The sequence below is a fragment of the Oryzias latipes genome, chromosome 1 (genome assembly GCF_053564925.1).
Source record: "Oryzias latipes strain Hd-rR chromosome 1, Olatipes_Hd-rR_3.1".
Classification (NCBI taxonomy): Eukaryota; Metazoa; Chordata; class Actinopteri; order Beloniformes; family Adrianichthyidae; genus Oryzias; species Oryzias latipes.
In genome coordinates, this window is record NC_136237.1 from 6,183,722 (window position 1) to 6,197,584 (window position 13,863).

Here is a 13,863-nt window from a genome sequence, read left to right on the forward strand (position 1 = left end):
GTGTTCCTTCATGGGGAAGTTTCCCAATAGTCTCTTTATTTGTTCATTGCTTGAAATACCATATAGTGGCTACTTGAGATGTATTAAGTTATTAGATTTTTTCAGTGTAAACAGATAAGCTGTAACAAAAAAGAGATTCTATTTTATTGCTGATAGACAATATTATTAACATTAAATAAAACATAAAAAGGAAAACTTGAAATATACTTGGCTTCATTTTACAATCTCCTTCCCTCTAAATCAGTTTCTTCTTTGAAACATTTTTGACCTCAACTTTAGAAACGTGTTTCTGGTGCTTCCAGGATAAAGGGGATAAAACACAAAACATTTGTAAAAATAAAAAGATAAATAAATGTTGCATTAAATGAGTAATAAATTAAAATTACATTTTTGCTCAGGAAGGCATGACTAAACAAATGCATTGATAAACATATTAGTAGATTTAAACATTTATGGTTTTAATGTTTGATTTTCTACTTTCCACTTTTACTGTAGCTTACTTTAATTCTAATAATGCAACGTAAAAGCTTCAAGCTAGGTTTTGTGAAACCGAATAGTTTTGCGAGCGTTTTTCGAAAGCAGTGTCTTTTTCCTGCAGCAGTGGGTGCCCAGGGACCGTCTACAAAGTGCAACAGCACAAAATAACACAAAATAACTACAAAAATGAATCGACCACCTCCCCTGCAATACTTAGCAAACAAATGTATATCTTTCAAATAAATTCACTTTAGGAAAACTGAAAAAATTGCTTCCAAAGCGAGAACATTTTATTAGTCTTTTTGGTTTTCATTAATCAGATCAGTGTTGAAGCACAGTTGTAACATTTTTTACTCAACTCTCTGCTTTATATTCCTTCTATTGCCGGTGGCTGATTTTAGGGGCTGCACTGTAACGGCAAGGACTTATTTAGGACACAAATAAAATTTGATGATGAATGATGTGACGTCAAAGAAGCTAACAATAAATGGAAGGGAGTTATTATTGTATGACATGTAAAAAAGGAGAGGACCTCAAAGAAAATGAACTTGTGAGTGGCAGCTGTTTGATCTCAAAAATAACAAAATGCATAATGATGTTTGCTGTGTCCAAAAGGAAGAGGTTTTTTTCCCCTTCTTAACCAAATAACATTTAGATAGTAACTTTAAAAGACCATGAAACTGCATAAACACATAAACACTCTCTCGGCATTAACTCCACCCTCCTTCATTGGTTGGTTCTACTTCTCAATAGGACTGAAACCATCTAAGCCCTGATCTTTCTCTTCTGGTGTACACCACGGTTCTGTCTTGTGTCCTGTTTTTTCATCTCTTACCTCCTAACCCTTGACAATATTTTTTGTAAGTTTATTATAAAGTTTCATTGTTTCGCAGATGACACTCAGCTGTATATGACTATTAAACCTGGCTTCTCTCTTCCACCTTCCTGCCTCTCCTCCTGTACGTCTAAAATCAAAACTGGTTTATCTCAATCAGTTCTGAAACTTTATAGTGAGAAAACAACTACTTGTGGTAGGATCAATTGGCTCAGGTGTGGCTCGGAGAGTAATTACAGGCGGTGGCCTATTGGGGCACTATAAAAAACCTTAGGCGGTCACTGGCAGGATGTGCAGCATTTGGCCACTGGGACCGCCCACTTCCAATTGTATACATCCGGTTTAGCCTCACAGCGCCGGATACTCGCGGCCAAAGGGTGAGCTCTTGCAGCTCTGCTGATAGCGCGGCTTAGCGCTTTTTGATTACCAGGTGCTGAACAGAAAGAGCCTTGGGACTTTCTGACGCTCCCAAGAGTGGAACAGCTGCTGTTTTTTTTATGCTGTTTGTATACGTGGCTTTTATACTGATTTTATCAGAACCTTTTATTGATCCTGCGTGGAAAGGATCCAGTTTATTTGTTTATTTGTTTATTTATTTGGAGCCCCATTAGCTTCCACAAAGTGGTCGCTAGTCTTCCTGGGGTCCATACACAAAAAACACATACATTTTACCAATTTCACAAAAACCAAAACTGATTTCAGAAAATACAGTGACTAATTCATCAAATTTACCTTAAAAGCTTCACATGTTAAAATAAGTTAAAACAATTTCATTTTTATACCAGCATATCAAAACACATAGCAACATAACCTCAACAATGATACATAGCATATCATTCAAATTGTTAGTTATTGTAAGTGGTCCATGTATCTTAGTTTTAAAATCTTTTTGAAATGATATTTGTTACTAATAAGCCTTGTCCTTACAGACACTTGATTCCATGCAACAGAAGATCTAAACAGCACTGTTCTTCTCATATAGTTAGATCTTGAAAAAGGAACAATCAAATCACCAGAGCTGACCTGAGGAGTTTGATATTGGTGACAATACCCACTGTATAAAACTTTGTTTACCAAATATTGTGGACATTTTTTAAAAATGACATTGTGCATTAAGCATTGAAGACTGAGTTGTACTTTGTCTTTTACCATCAACCAACCTAAAATGGTGTGCATCTCGTTCACATTGGTCCAAAAAGAGCAACCAAGAGCCACCCTGGCAGCTCGATTTTGGGCAAGTTGTAATTTTTTTAGATGCCCCTGTGTCGCACTAGACCAAATGACTGGGCAATACTCCAGATGTGACAAAACCAAAGACTGTACAACTGTCCTCATGACTGAAGGTGGACAATATTGCACACACCTCTGAGCCAGGGCGATTCCTCTGCCCATCTTGGATAATATGTGATTAATCTGATCTGTCCAAGAGAGCTGATCATCTAATTTGATGCCCAGAAGCTTGGTTTTAGTCACTTGTTCAACTAAACTATTGTCAATCCTCAAATTCAGGTAACATGGTGTATTCAATAAATATTTTGTACCGAAAACGATGCATTTTGTTTTAGATGTATTAAGAACCAATTTATTCAACTTAACCCAATTGGTGACTAAATTAAGTTGATTCTGTAGGGCTGTATTGAGCTCTGGCACAGTAGCAGATGCACAGAATAAAGTTGCATCATCTGCATATAACACCACTTCTGCATTTCTAATCTGATCCAGTTTGCACTTCTATATTCTACTATATTTTAACCTTGATTCCTCCGTCTCGTGCTTTGTGCGCCTCCATTGCAAGAAAAAGTGTCCCTTGGGACCACATACTCATTGGTTCCAAATCAACCCTCTACAATTTGCATTTGTCCCTCCAGGACAGATATCATTATGAAAATACAGGCGTTTGTTCCTTTGAGTCTTCAAAGTTAACCCTTGTGCTATCTTAGATGACCCCACCCTTACATTGACGTGTTCTTCCTACCATGACAAAGGTGGATAAAGGTGGAAAGATTTCAGGTAATCCATGGACACCAGTGAAGATCACAAATTATTGAAGAAAAAAGGTTCAGAGCACTGTCTAGTGGGTCTAGATGACCCAACTCCCAACGTTAAAGTGCCTAGGATAGCACAAGGGTTAAATGTGTACAATTGTTCTATGTGAAAAATGAGATGCGAGAGCCCAATTATGATGATGATGTGACAATAATTCAGAGTAATGTGAAGTGTTTGATGAACTGTTTTCTGTTTTTATCCTCTATCTCTTTTGTTGTTTGTTGAAAATTTATTTAAATGTTTAAACAATGGTGACAAAAAGTTTTCAAGAATAAAACACAACAACCACAGCAGACATTCTTCTGAATTCTACGCTGTTAGGGTTGATAAGAAGACCCGAAAAACTTTTGTTACAACTGTGCCAAAACAATAAAGATTTCCAGAAAAAAACAAGAACCCATACAAGTGGTCCTTAATACTTAATCCTGATCCTTTTGGACCAGTTTTTTTACTAGGCTAGACCCAGCATGAGCCACAATGTCCCCCAATTTAAAAAAAATCCAACACTTTATGTATTTGTGGCCATTAAGCCATTCAGTTTTTAAATTTACCTTTTGAATATTTACAATGAAGATAACTATATTTTAGCAACCAAAGTTAAGTATGTAACAATTGTAACAATTGTAACTTATTTGAATTTGGCATGAGCACATACATGTTCCTTTCAATATAAAACACTGTCAAATGAGACCCTCCTGCTGCAGCAGCTATACTTCATGTAAAAATACAAGAAAGTCACATACACAATAGATATGACAATGGTGCACCTTCATCCTTTTACTATTTAATGTAAAGTTAATGGAAAAAATAAATAAAGATGATAGTAAAAATCTCTTTTTTAATCTAGACCTGTACTTCCATATTCTGAGAACTTTGCTTCTGAATGGAAACAAGACGTTCTTATACAGCAGAAGGTAAGAATGTGCTTTGAGCGTGTTTATAAAATCTAATAAAAAACATATATTAACCAAAACTACAAACAAATTTTATTTTGTTATTTGTTAGCATTTTTCTTCAAAACCAGCCACAACAGACGGATAAAAAAGCCACATGTGGCTCCGGAGCCTCAGATTGCAGACAACAATCCATTGTAAGCAAAATCCATATTTAAATTATCTGTCAGTTATTGTTTTTATTGTGGCAGTAATCATCAAATTCTCTCTGTGTTTTCAGTTTGCCACTTTACTACTCATTGCTTCAGTCCCACGTGAGTATTCTGTCATATTGGAAGCCATACGTTTATGCATACATTAAATGTGAATGTAAAAAATATGGAGTGTAGCATCAAGTGCAGAGGATTGGGGACAAGCCAACATTAGAAACAGAGCAGATGACATCCAAGAGCAACAGAAAAAATAAATAAATAAATAATGCAGGATTATGGCAAATAGGATATACATGGACAGGAACAGAGTCAGGCTCATGACAGACTGGTGAACTGTTACCAACACACTTTGATAAAACGTGTCTTCAGTGTTTATCTTCTGCTTGGAAAAGAAAAAAAAATCTCATTTCATAAATCATAGCTGTTGTAATTTTGTTAAATATACGACACCACCATTGAAAGTACCACACATGAGGGAAGAGGTGGGCAGATGAGCATTTAAATGTCAAGTGCAGATGGGCTGTAAGGATGGAGAGAGGGATGAGGGAAGGAGGAGCGACAGCACTCAGAGATATCCCTCAGATTATGAACGGATGTCAGTTGCTCGACAGACAAATAAGCAGGCGGGAACAAGAGTGAGACACAGACGACATCTCTGTGCGTTCCAGCTGGACCGTCACCATGACCGAGATGAAAAGAGCAGAGTCTGTGGATGCGCCAGAGGGAAAATTAATAAAAAAGGTCAGTGGACGAGGATGCCAAAACAGGGGTTAAACATGATTACTGCTGTCACTGGCGAGACAACGGCTCCAACTTTTTGATTTTACATAATTTGATTCTTCCAGACACAACATGACTTTCCCTGTTTCCTGTTTGACGAATTTCCCTTTCTGCCAGTGTATTGTCTGTTTTTTAGGTTGTACATCATGATCTGAGTGTAATGTTTCAGCACTGTGGACCTAAAGACCTCATTGATTCAAAGAAGTTTCCAATCCTCCACATGTGTAAAACCCAACTTCCTGGTGTTTCCAGTTTGACGTCACTGTTTTGCATCTTCCAGGGTTCAATCAAGAAGAAGATTGAATCTTTCAGGCGATGGAGCTCAGCTAGTATAAAGAGGCCACCAAAGCCCAAAGCCAAAACTTTAAGCCTTTCCTCTCCCGTTGGAGACCCTGAAGACATGTGGCTACAAGAAGGAGACAGAAGAAAGCTGCGCCCAATCGTTAAGTCTGTCTTTGGACAGGTAGGACACTGCAGATGTCTGTTTTTAAATAGCATATCAAAGGTGTGTTTGGGGTTAACACACCTTGTATTTGTGAAAAAGAGGAGAGAACTTGGAAGATAGAGATTCCAAGATTTTATAAGAGTAATTTCTAAGGGTAAACAATGAATCTATTAATTAATTTATCCAACCAGATCGATCTGTCTTAGTCAAGTTGATAATTGAATGGAATAAAACTAGTGTATACCATTAAAAAAATCCTTCAAAATGGACTGATATCGACTATAAGTCGTATCAGTAATTTTGGTTTTTTGGTTTATCCCTTGTTTGCACTTGCTTGATTGATGTTTGCTTCAATATACAAGCTGATGAACGTCGTTTGTATGGAATCATGCTGTGATTAATTACTAAGCTAAAAATGATTACATAAATCCAATTGACAAGTAATTTGTAATCAATCAATGCAGTAAAGGTAAAAAAATAAAACAGCTGACTTTACAGCGAAGGAGATTGACTAAGGAATAATATGACAGCAAAGGTTCTCATTCTATAATGACAGGAAAAAGAGACTAGGAAGCCAAAATCTACGACCATTTGGAGAACAAGATTAGCTCAAAATTATGTAAGACCCTAAAGATGGGGTTTGGTCTCGTGGTTTGATGTGCTGTTGTAATACTCTAGCTGGGAAAAGGTCATGAGTAAAACAAAGGTGACTCACATTCCTCCATTCGTGCGTTATCTCCCTACATCTCATTTAGGGTTTCACTACTGCCTCAAAAAAGGGAATCGTTTTGGAAAGTTCTCTGTTGCTTCAGACAAATTACAGCTTGTTTGCACTTTCCTTATTATTTTGGGTCAGAATTGCATCTTTACATAAGGGATATCAAAAGTAAAAAAACAAGTATGCAAAAAAATACTTAATCTTTTTTTTTTAGATCCGTTCTCTGAGATTAAATGTTGTGAATCTGTGTCAATAAACAGGTTTTCTTCAAAAGAACCCAACCACGGGGCACAAATCCCAGCAAAGCATTCAGAGAAACAAACCCAAATAAGAAAAATACAGAAATGGTAATTAACTGATGAACTGAATCCATCAAAGACAAAATAAAAACGTACTTTAAAATTGACACCCCATCTTTGAGAAGTCCATGTTACTGCGTAGAAGTCCAGGCTTTTGATCCTGGCCTCTGAAACGTTTGCACACAGTTCAACTGACGGTCCGTTTAATGTACCGCGTTTTCAGGGCCATAGGGCGCACTGGGTTACAGGGCGCAGTTTCAGTTGTGGGTGATTTTTCAATATTTGACACACACAAAAGGTGCACCGGGTTTTAAAGCGCGGGCACATTAAAACATACCGTAAAACATGCATGCTAGTGTGTGTTTAAAAAAAGGCAGCAGGAGCAAAACCCAGTTGGTTGTGATTTATTTTTTATGATTTCAGTCATCAATCAGCATCCAGAAATCCATCAAAGACCTCATCTTCTGAATTTGAAATGAACACCTGGGCTAAATTCTGTCAAACACACCAGGTTCCCTGTCAGAGTCCGTCCTGTTGCTGTGCGGCTCCTCATTAATGATGCTGGCTTTTGCAAAAGCTCAAGGAACAGTGGAAGCAAACCCGTTAGGCCAAGCATCTACAATCCGTTCACAGATTGTGGCGTAAATCGACCGGCGCTGGCTTCCAGTGTTCGTAAAAGTGTGTTCGCCGTCCGTCATCCATCGCACCCACGCCATTCGCAACCTTATTTTGAACGCCCTGTTCACATCAATGTCCAGCGGATGGAGTTCCTTCATCAAACCTCCCGGAATGACAGCAAGCTCCGAGTTCAATTGCTTCACTTGTTTTTTTTACAGCGTCTGTGAGATGTGCGCGCATGGAGTCACAGATTAATAGAGACGGTGATGCGTGGAAAAAACCATCTGGTCTCTTCACGTAAACCTCACTCAGCTACACTTCCCTCCCTCATTCTTATGCTGTCTTCTCCTACGTCCTCTGCCGAAGTTGTTGTTGTTGCACTGCCTCATAGGGCGCCCCCTACAGTTTGGAGAAAATTTAAGACTTAAGTGGGCTTACGGTCATGAAAATACGGTATTACATAAACCCATACCTGTTTTCACGAGCAACATTATATGTAAATGATTTAAAAATAAATAGTTACATTACATTATATAAAAAATATAATTTGAAATAAATAATTTAAGCAGGTAAATGTAAATTAAGAAATTATTGATTAATATTATTTTTATTATTATTATAAATAAAGCAATGGGGTAAGAAACAATAACGAAGACATTACATCCCCAAATACACTAAAAACTGAAAACTGGCAGTGATTTTAAACCAAACCAATATTGATGTCCTGATGTCCAATTCAGAATCACTTGATTTTGAGTATCTGCCGACACCGAGTCCCAATCCAAAACTTGTTTTATGCAGATCCAGGTTTTCCCTGATTTTTATTGTATTAACCCCATTTTATTATTTAACCATTATCTGAGAAGCAGCTTGCACAATCAAACAAAAATACTGAAACTATCAACTAGTAAAGATAGTTGACTATTACCTACTAAAATAATTCGTTAGGAGAAAAGAAATTTCATTGGTGATCGTAGCTTTACTATCTTTAGAACTATTGACCATTTTTGATTAGAGATTAAAGAAATGTACCAGCGATCTTTTTCTGTTAAAATGCCTTTGGAGGTTTTTGTTTGCGTTAAGACAAACTAGGAGAGACATTTGTCAGTTTAAAACTTTTTTTAAAAGAGGTATTAGTCCTGGAAGTCCGAATATCTGTGACTATCTCGCTAGCTTAGCTGAACTATTTTTGTGTGCAACCTGATCAAACCAGCGCCACAATGAAAATGTGATCCGTTCATGATATGCCGACTTCTAGTAGAATATTGATCTTCAATAATAAGCCTGAAATATAAAGCCCTAATCGCAATAAGAAGAGACTAAATGTACGATCAACTGAGTACGCTTGTGCTATCCTAGGCACATTGGGAGTTGGGTCATCTAGACCCTACAAGACAGTGCGCTGAACCTTTTTTCTTCAATGATTTGTGATCTTCACTAGTGTCCATGGATTACATGAAATCCTCTCCACCATATCTACCTCTGTCATGGTAGGGAGAACACGTTAGGGTGGGGTCATAGGATAGCACAAGGGTTAGGAAAGAACATCTGATTTCGATCGAGTCTGCACTATGAAATCGGGCCCAATTTCTGATCACGTGATCAGATCCGAAAATCTCTGCTTATAGACTATGGCTTATACATGTCTCAGATCCAAACAACTGACAAAACTGTAGAAAAAAAAAAAAAAGACCAGAGACTTCCCTGCAAAATGAGAAAGGCTGTGGAGCAGCGGTTGGGGAGTCAACCTTTGATTGGAAAATTGCAGGTTTGATTCCCACCTTGCCCTTTCATGTATCAAAGTAACCTTGAGAAAGACCCTGAACCCCACCTTGCCTCTGGTAGTTATAGATTAGCACTCATGTGCCTGTACAGTGCTTAGGGCTTTCGAGGAAGGTAAGGGCTATACAAGTGTATTAAGTCAGGAGCATTTGACAAACAGGCTAGAGAATGGATGCATATAAAAACTACAAACAATTGGGGTTTGAATAAATCATGTTGCTGTGTTGTAAAGTAACTTTCAGTCATTTTGTCAAAAATCACAAAACCACTATCAAGAATTCATGGATTTTCCAGATTAGTAATCCATACTGTCAGTAACAGATGGACTGAATAATGAGAAACTAAAGAAAAAGAGGGCTTAAATAAGAGATGGATTACCAAATGTCATAAAGAAACAGAAGAGATTGATTGCGATGTAAAGTGAGATTAGAGATTACATAAATGTGTGCTTATGCTGCAGAGGAAAGGGCTGAACTTTCAGGAACAAGATAAGGTTTAGTGCATTATCAACTCTAACAAGCTGTTTCACCTGCTTTTATACTTTAGTTTATTTAGATATTTAAAACATTTAAATTATATACAAGTTTGAAGGGATCCCACTCCCTGTCAAGCAATCTAATAAACTCCTTTTGATAACGTTAATATTTAACTATATATTTAACTATATGTAAAAGAGCAAATATCTTTAATTATATTTACTATTAATAACTGAACTATTTACTAGTTTATGTGAATGGAAGTGTATTTTGCAATCAATGTTTTTGACTAATAAATCTATCTCTGTTGGGAAAGAATCCAAATTTTCAGTTGTGTCTTTTTTTTGTATAATTCCTGCTTCGATTGCTTGAAATAAACCATTTCCAAAACCATTTCTAATCCAAACGGGTTGGTTTGCTTTTAATTGCGCAAAATGTAATGAGGACATTGGTTTAAAAACAAGAGCAGATTTTCCAGACAGATTTAAAAGTGGGTTAGTTGATGGGACCGTGGTGACGGACTCTGTGGGCAGCAACAGTTGTTTTCGATACTCACAGCTACAGAGATAAAGAACATGCAGTTCTGACTTCTCTGTAACACGACCCACTCATCCTACATCCTATAGTTTCAACAGAGACTATAATCCATAGGACCCCAGGGCCTTCAAGAGAAATTCATATCTAAATTATGCATTGCATAAAAAAATCCATTAACAAAGTCTAGACAGGTGCAAAAGGCATTATCCTCCCTTACCTCAATGGGTCGGTGGTCGAGAATGAGAGCAGAGAATCTGGGACAATCCACACTGCCATATGTACACTCTAAAATATGACGTCAGGTCCGAAGGAAATGCTTAAATAAACATCCATTATGCTTTCTCTCTGATGTGTTTCGCTGTTGACACAGTTATTTTGTGATTTTAATCTCGATAGGTGATGTAAGGTTGTAAATAACGGGAACTGAGTATTTTCCATCACTCAATCATTTTAGAGAATTGCATGTAAATTAAAAAGTATTTAAAATGAACCATAACTAACAAGCTGTCCTTCAAACTGGAAATGTGACAAGCCTTAAAAAAGTGTTTTTTTTATTTTTTTTTATTGATTTTAGTAAAACAGGGATATTTTAAAGGATCTATATCATAAAATAATCAACATTTTGAGCTTTTCAGTGCATTATGATGCTCAGTCATTACAAAAAAACTAGCCCAGAGCTGTATTTTGATCCATTCATGCATCTCTGACCATTCCTCTAAAAACCTTTTTGAACAACATGCACATCCATCTTTGCAAAAGTTCACATGTTGTTTGCTTTCTTGGGCGTAACTCAGACACGCTGCTGAGGCCGGCTCTAGGTTGACGTCATGAAATGGGCGCCACCCACAAGTAGAGAAAGGCGGTGCCTCAAAGATCGAGTCGTCTTACTTCAGGGTAGAGAAATGAACTGCGAAAATAACTGATACTGGACCTCATAAAAAATCGTTTTTTAGTGTGCCAAAGGTAATATATTATCATATATGTGGATGTAGTTTACTCTGAAAGACTTAAAAATAGCATAATATGTGCCCTATAAGCAACAGTTAACAGTTTGAGCTATATTAACCACAAATGCCTCTACTGCACTAAACTAGAGTCAATATTTTTATCAGCAAGAAGTTTAAACTCTATTTGTCTCTATAGTTTCCAGTAAAGACATGAAAGTTACAAAAGGCAAGGAGAAAGGCGAATCGTGACATAAATATTAACCAAAGAGATGCAGGTGTAACCCTTGTGCTATCCTAGGCACTTTAACATTGGGAGTTGGGTCATCTAGACCCACTAGACTAGAAATCTTTCCACCTTTATCCACCTTTGTCATGGTAGGGAGAACACGTCAATGTAAGGGTGGGGTCATCTAAGATAGCACAAGGGTTAAGCTTTTTTTTTATTAATTTACCTTTTAAACATTATGCTTCCATTCTGATGTGTCTTGCTGTTGACACAGTTATTTTGTGATTTTAATCACAATGGTTGATGTAAGTTTATTAATAACATGAACTGTAAGTTTTCATTACTCACTCATTTTGCTTGCATTCAACAGAAATCATATTTTAAAAGTACCATCACTAACAAGCTGCCCTTCAAACTGGAAATGTGACAAACCTTGACTTTGACTCTACAACTAAAGATGATATAGCCTATTTTTAAGATCTTAGACAACCCAGTGAAAGTAAAAATGTTCATGCACATTTTTTCTGCAAGTATTTCTGCAGGCATGCTGTGGGTGTCAGGTAGTTATTAAGTGATATTTATGCCAACACATTGCAGGCAAAACTGTCTCTGTAGAAAAATTGAAAATAATAAAAAAAATTCAAAATAAGTTTGGCAACTGAAATGTTTTCACATGCGTTGTGTCTCATCTCACTTTCTCTTTATGTTTGATTGGGCGTTCAGTAGTTTCAGTTCAGCGTGTCAGATCTGCCATCAAACAGGGTGCTGATTGGTCTAAATTCTAACCAATCTAAACGCCTACCGAGGCTTAAAAGCCTTGATTTTGTCTTTTAGACTAAAGAACAATTCATTTTTAATTGTTTAAAAAATAATTCAAACTTTCTTTCTTTCTTTTTCAGCATTGATTATTTTTTATTTAGTCAGATTTGTGAATTCATGGCTGAGGATCTCCTGGAACTGTTAAATAAACTGTAAAGTTTATTCGCTGACATTACGCTAAATCAGGGGTGTCAAACTCATTTTGGTTCGGGGGCCGCATTAAAGGCGTCTGATCCCAAGTGGGCCGGACCAGTAACATAAAAGCAAAGAACAGTTTTTTTTCAATTTTTTTTTTACTCAGTTGGAAAAAATGCCTCAGCCAACATGATAGCCTAATCACTTTTTATTACACATTCATTCACAGAGGCCAAGGGATCTAAAATAAAATGCATTTCACTTAAAAAAAATTGGTTTATTTAATTTTATTCAGACTGAATATTTTACATCTGACACTGAATCAATACTTATAATAAACTCAAGAAGGGCTACAGAAAAAAAAAACAAAAAACGAAACACCTGCCTAAAATATAAATGTGCAAATCAATGAATAATTAAACTACATTAAATTTGCAAACATTTGTGAACACAACAAGAATTTGGAGCCAACCTCCTTTCTCTCCTCAAACTTCAGCCAGCCATTAATATCAGGATTCAGATTCTGTGCAAAAACACATTTACTGTCATTCAAGTGTGCAAAACACAATGAAAATGTCCAAGAATCTTTTCCTGCTTTCTGCCTGAATTTTGTGGCATCACCTGCCTTCTTCCTGACCTTTAATGGGCGCCATCAGTGGCCAAACTGACATCACGTGACCAGTTCACTCCAACATCATCCAGCACTGTAACTAGAGAGCTGACTATGTCATCAGCTGTTGTTGTGTCCATCAACTCAAGAAACTCCGCTGTGACGGTCTCTTCAACACCTCTAAGAAATATGCACAGTTGTTCAATATCTGTATCTGTGCTATCAGCAATAGTGACCGAAAATACAATAAATGACTGGATTCCTTAATATGGCGCCCAAGTCTCCTCAGAGATGTTTTATCTGTAATCATAATCCTTTACAGACTCATGTTGGCAAAGGTCAACTGCTTTTTGGGAACAAGACTTTCTGCAGCCTTCAGCATTTTTCAATAAGTTCAGCATCTGAAAATGGTTTGGATGTTTGCTCCAACTTGTCTGCAATCAGGTGTCTGTCACTGCTCCATCACTGATGTCACGCTGCAGTAAATGCAGACGTTTGTTTTTTCAGTCCAGCTTTTAGTTGGTAAATCCTCTCTTTTCTTAACTGCAAATGGAGAAACTTTTCTCATTGTCTCATAGTGGTGCTGAATATTCTTTCCTGGAAAGCTCAGCACTTCACTTCAACCCTTTTTTTCTTTTTGACAACATTTTGGTCATTAGGGTGTCACTACTGATCATTCTTATAGCAACGTAACAGCAGTGGGGCTGTTTCACCTGTTTTGTTTATCCTTTGCTTCCCCTAGTGGCGGAATTGCGCATTTCGGTTATTCCTGTAAAAAATCATAACTCGCCACAGGAATGGACTAGAAATGTGCTTTTTTTTAAACATTCTTACAATTTTTACTCTTCATGACTGGGCTGGATTGAACCATCTGGCGAGCCGGATAATGCCCGCGGGCCGTATGTTTGACACCCCTGATCTGTGAATCATCCAGAGCCAAACATTTGTAAAAAGTTTGATTTTCTTTTAGATCTGTTTGTTAAAACAAAACAAACGAAAAATATTTTT

At 37.0% G+C, this 13,863-nt stretch overlaps 1 protein-coding gene across 2 annotated transcripts in view; it reads left to right on the forward strand.

Moving 5' to 3' along the window:
• The window catches only part of cabp2a (calcium binding protein 2a), a 32,558-nt gene that overhangs the window by 1,723 nt on the left and 16,972 nt on the right, over positions 1-13,863 (forward strand). For both annotated transcript variants that reach the window (XM_078955068.1, XM_078955093.1), the window contains exons 2-6: positions 4,206-4,272; positions 4,364-4,448; positions 4,532-4,565; positions 5,132-5,204; positions 5,524-5,706. In XM_078955068.1, coding sequence (XP_078811194.1) covers positions 4,409-4,448; positions 4,532-4,565; positions 5,132-5,204; positions 5,524-5,706 — 330 coding nt within the window. In that variant the 5' untranslated portion in view covers positions 4,206-4,272; positions 4,364-4,408. The remainder of the gene's footprint in view (positions 1-4,205; positions 4,273-4,363; positions 4,449-4,531; positions 4,566-5,131; positions 5,205-5,523; positions 5,707-13,863) is intronic.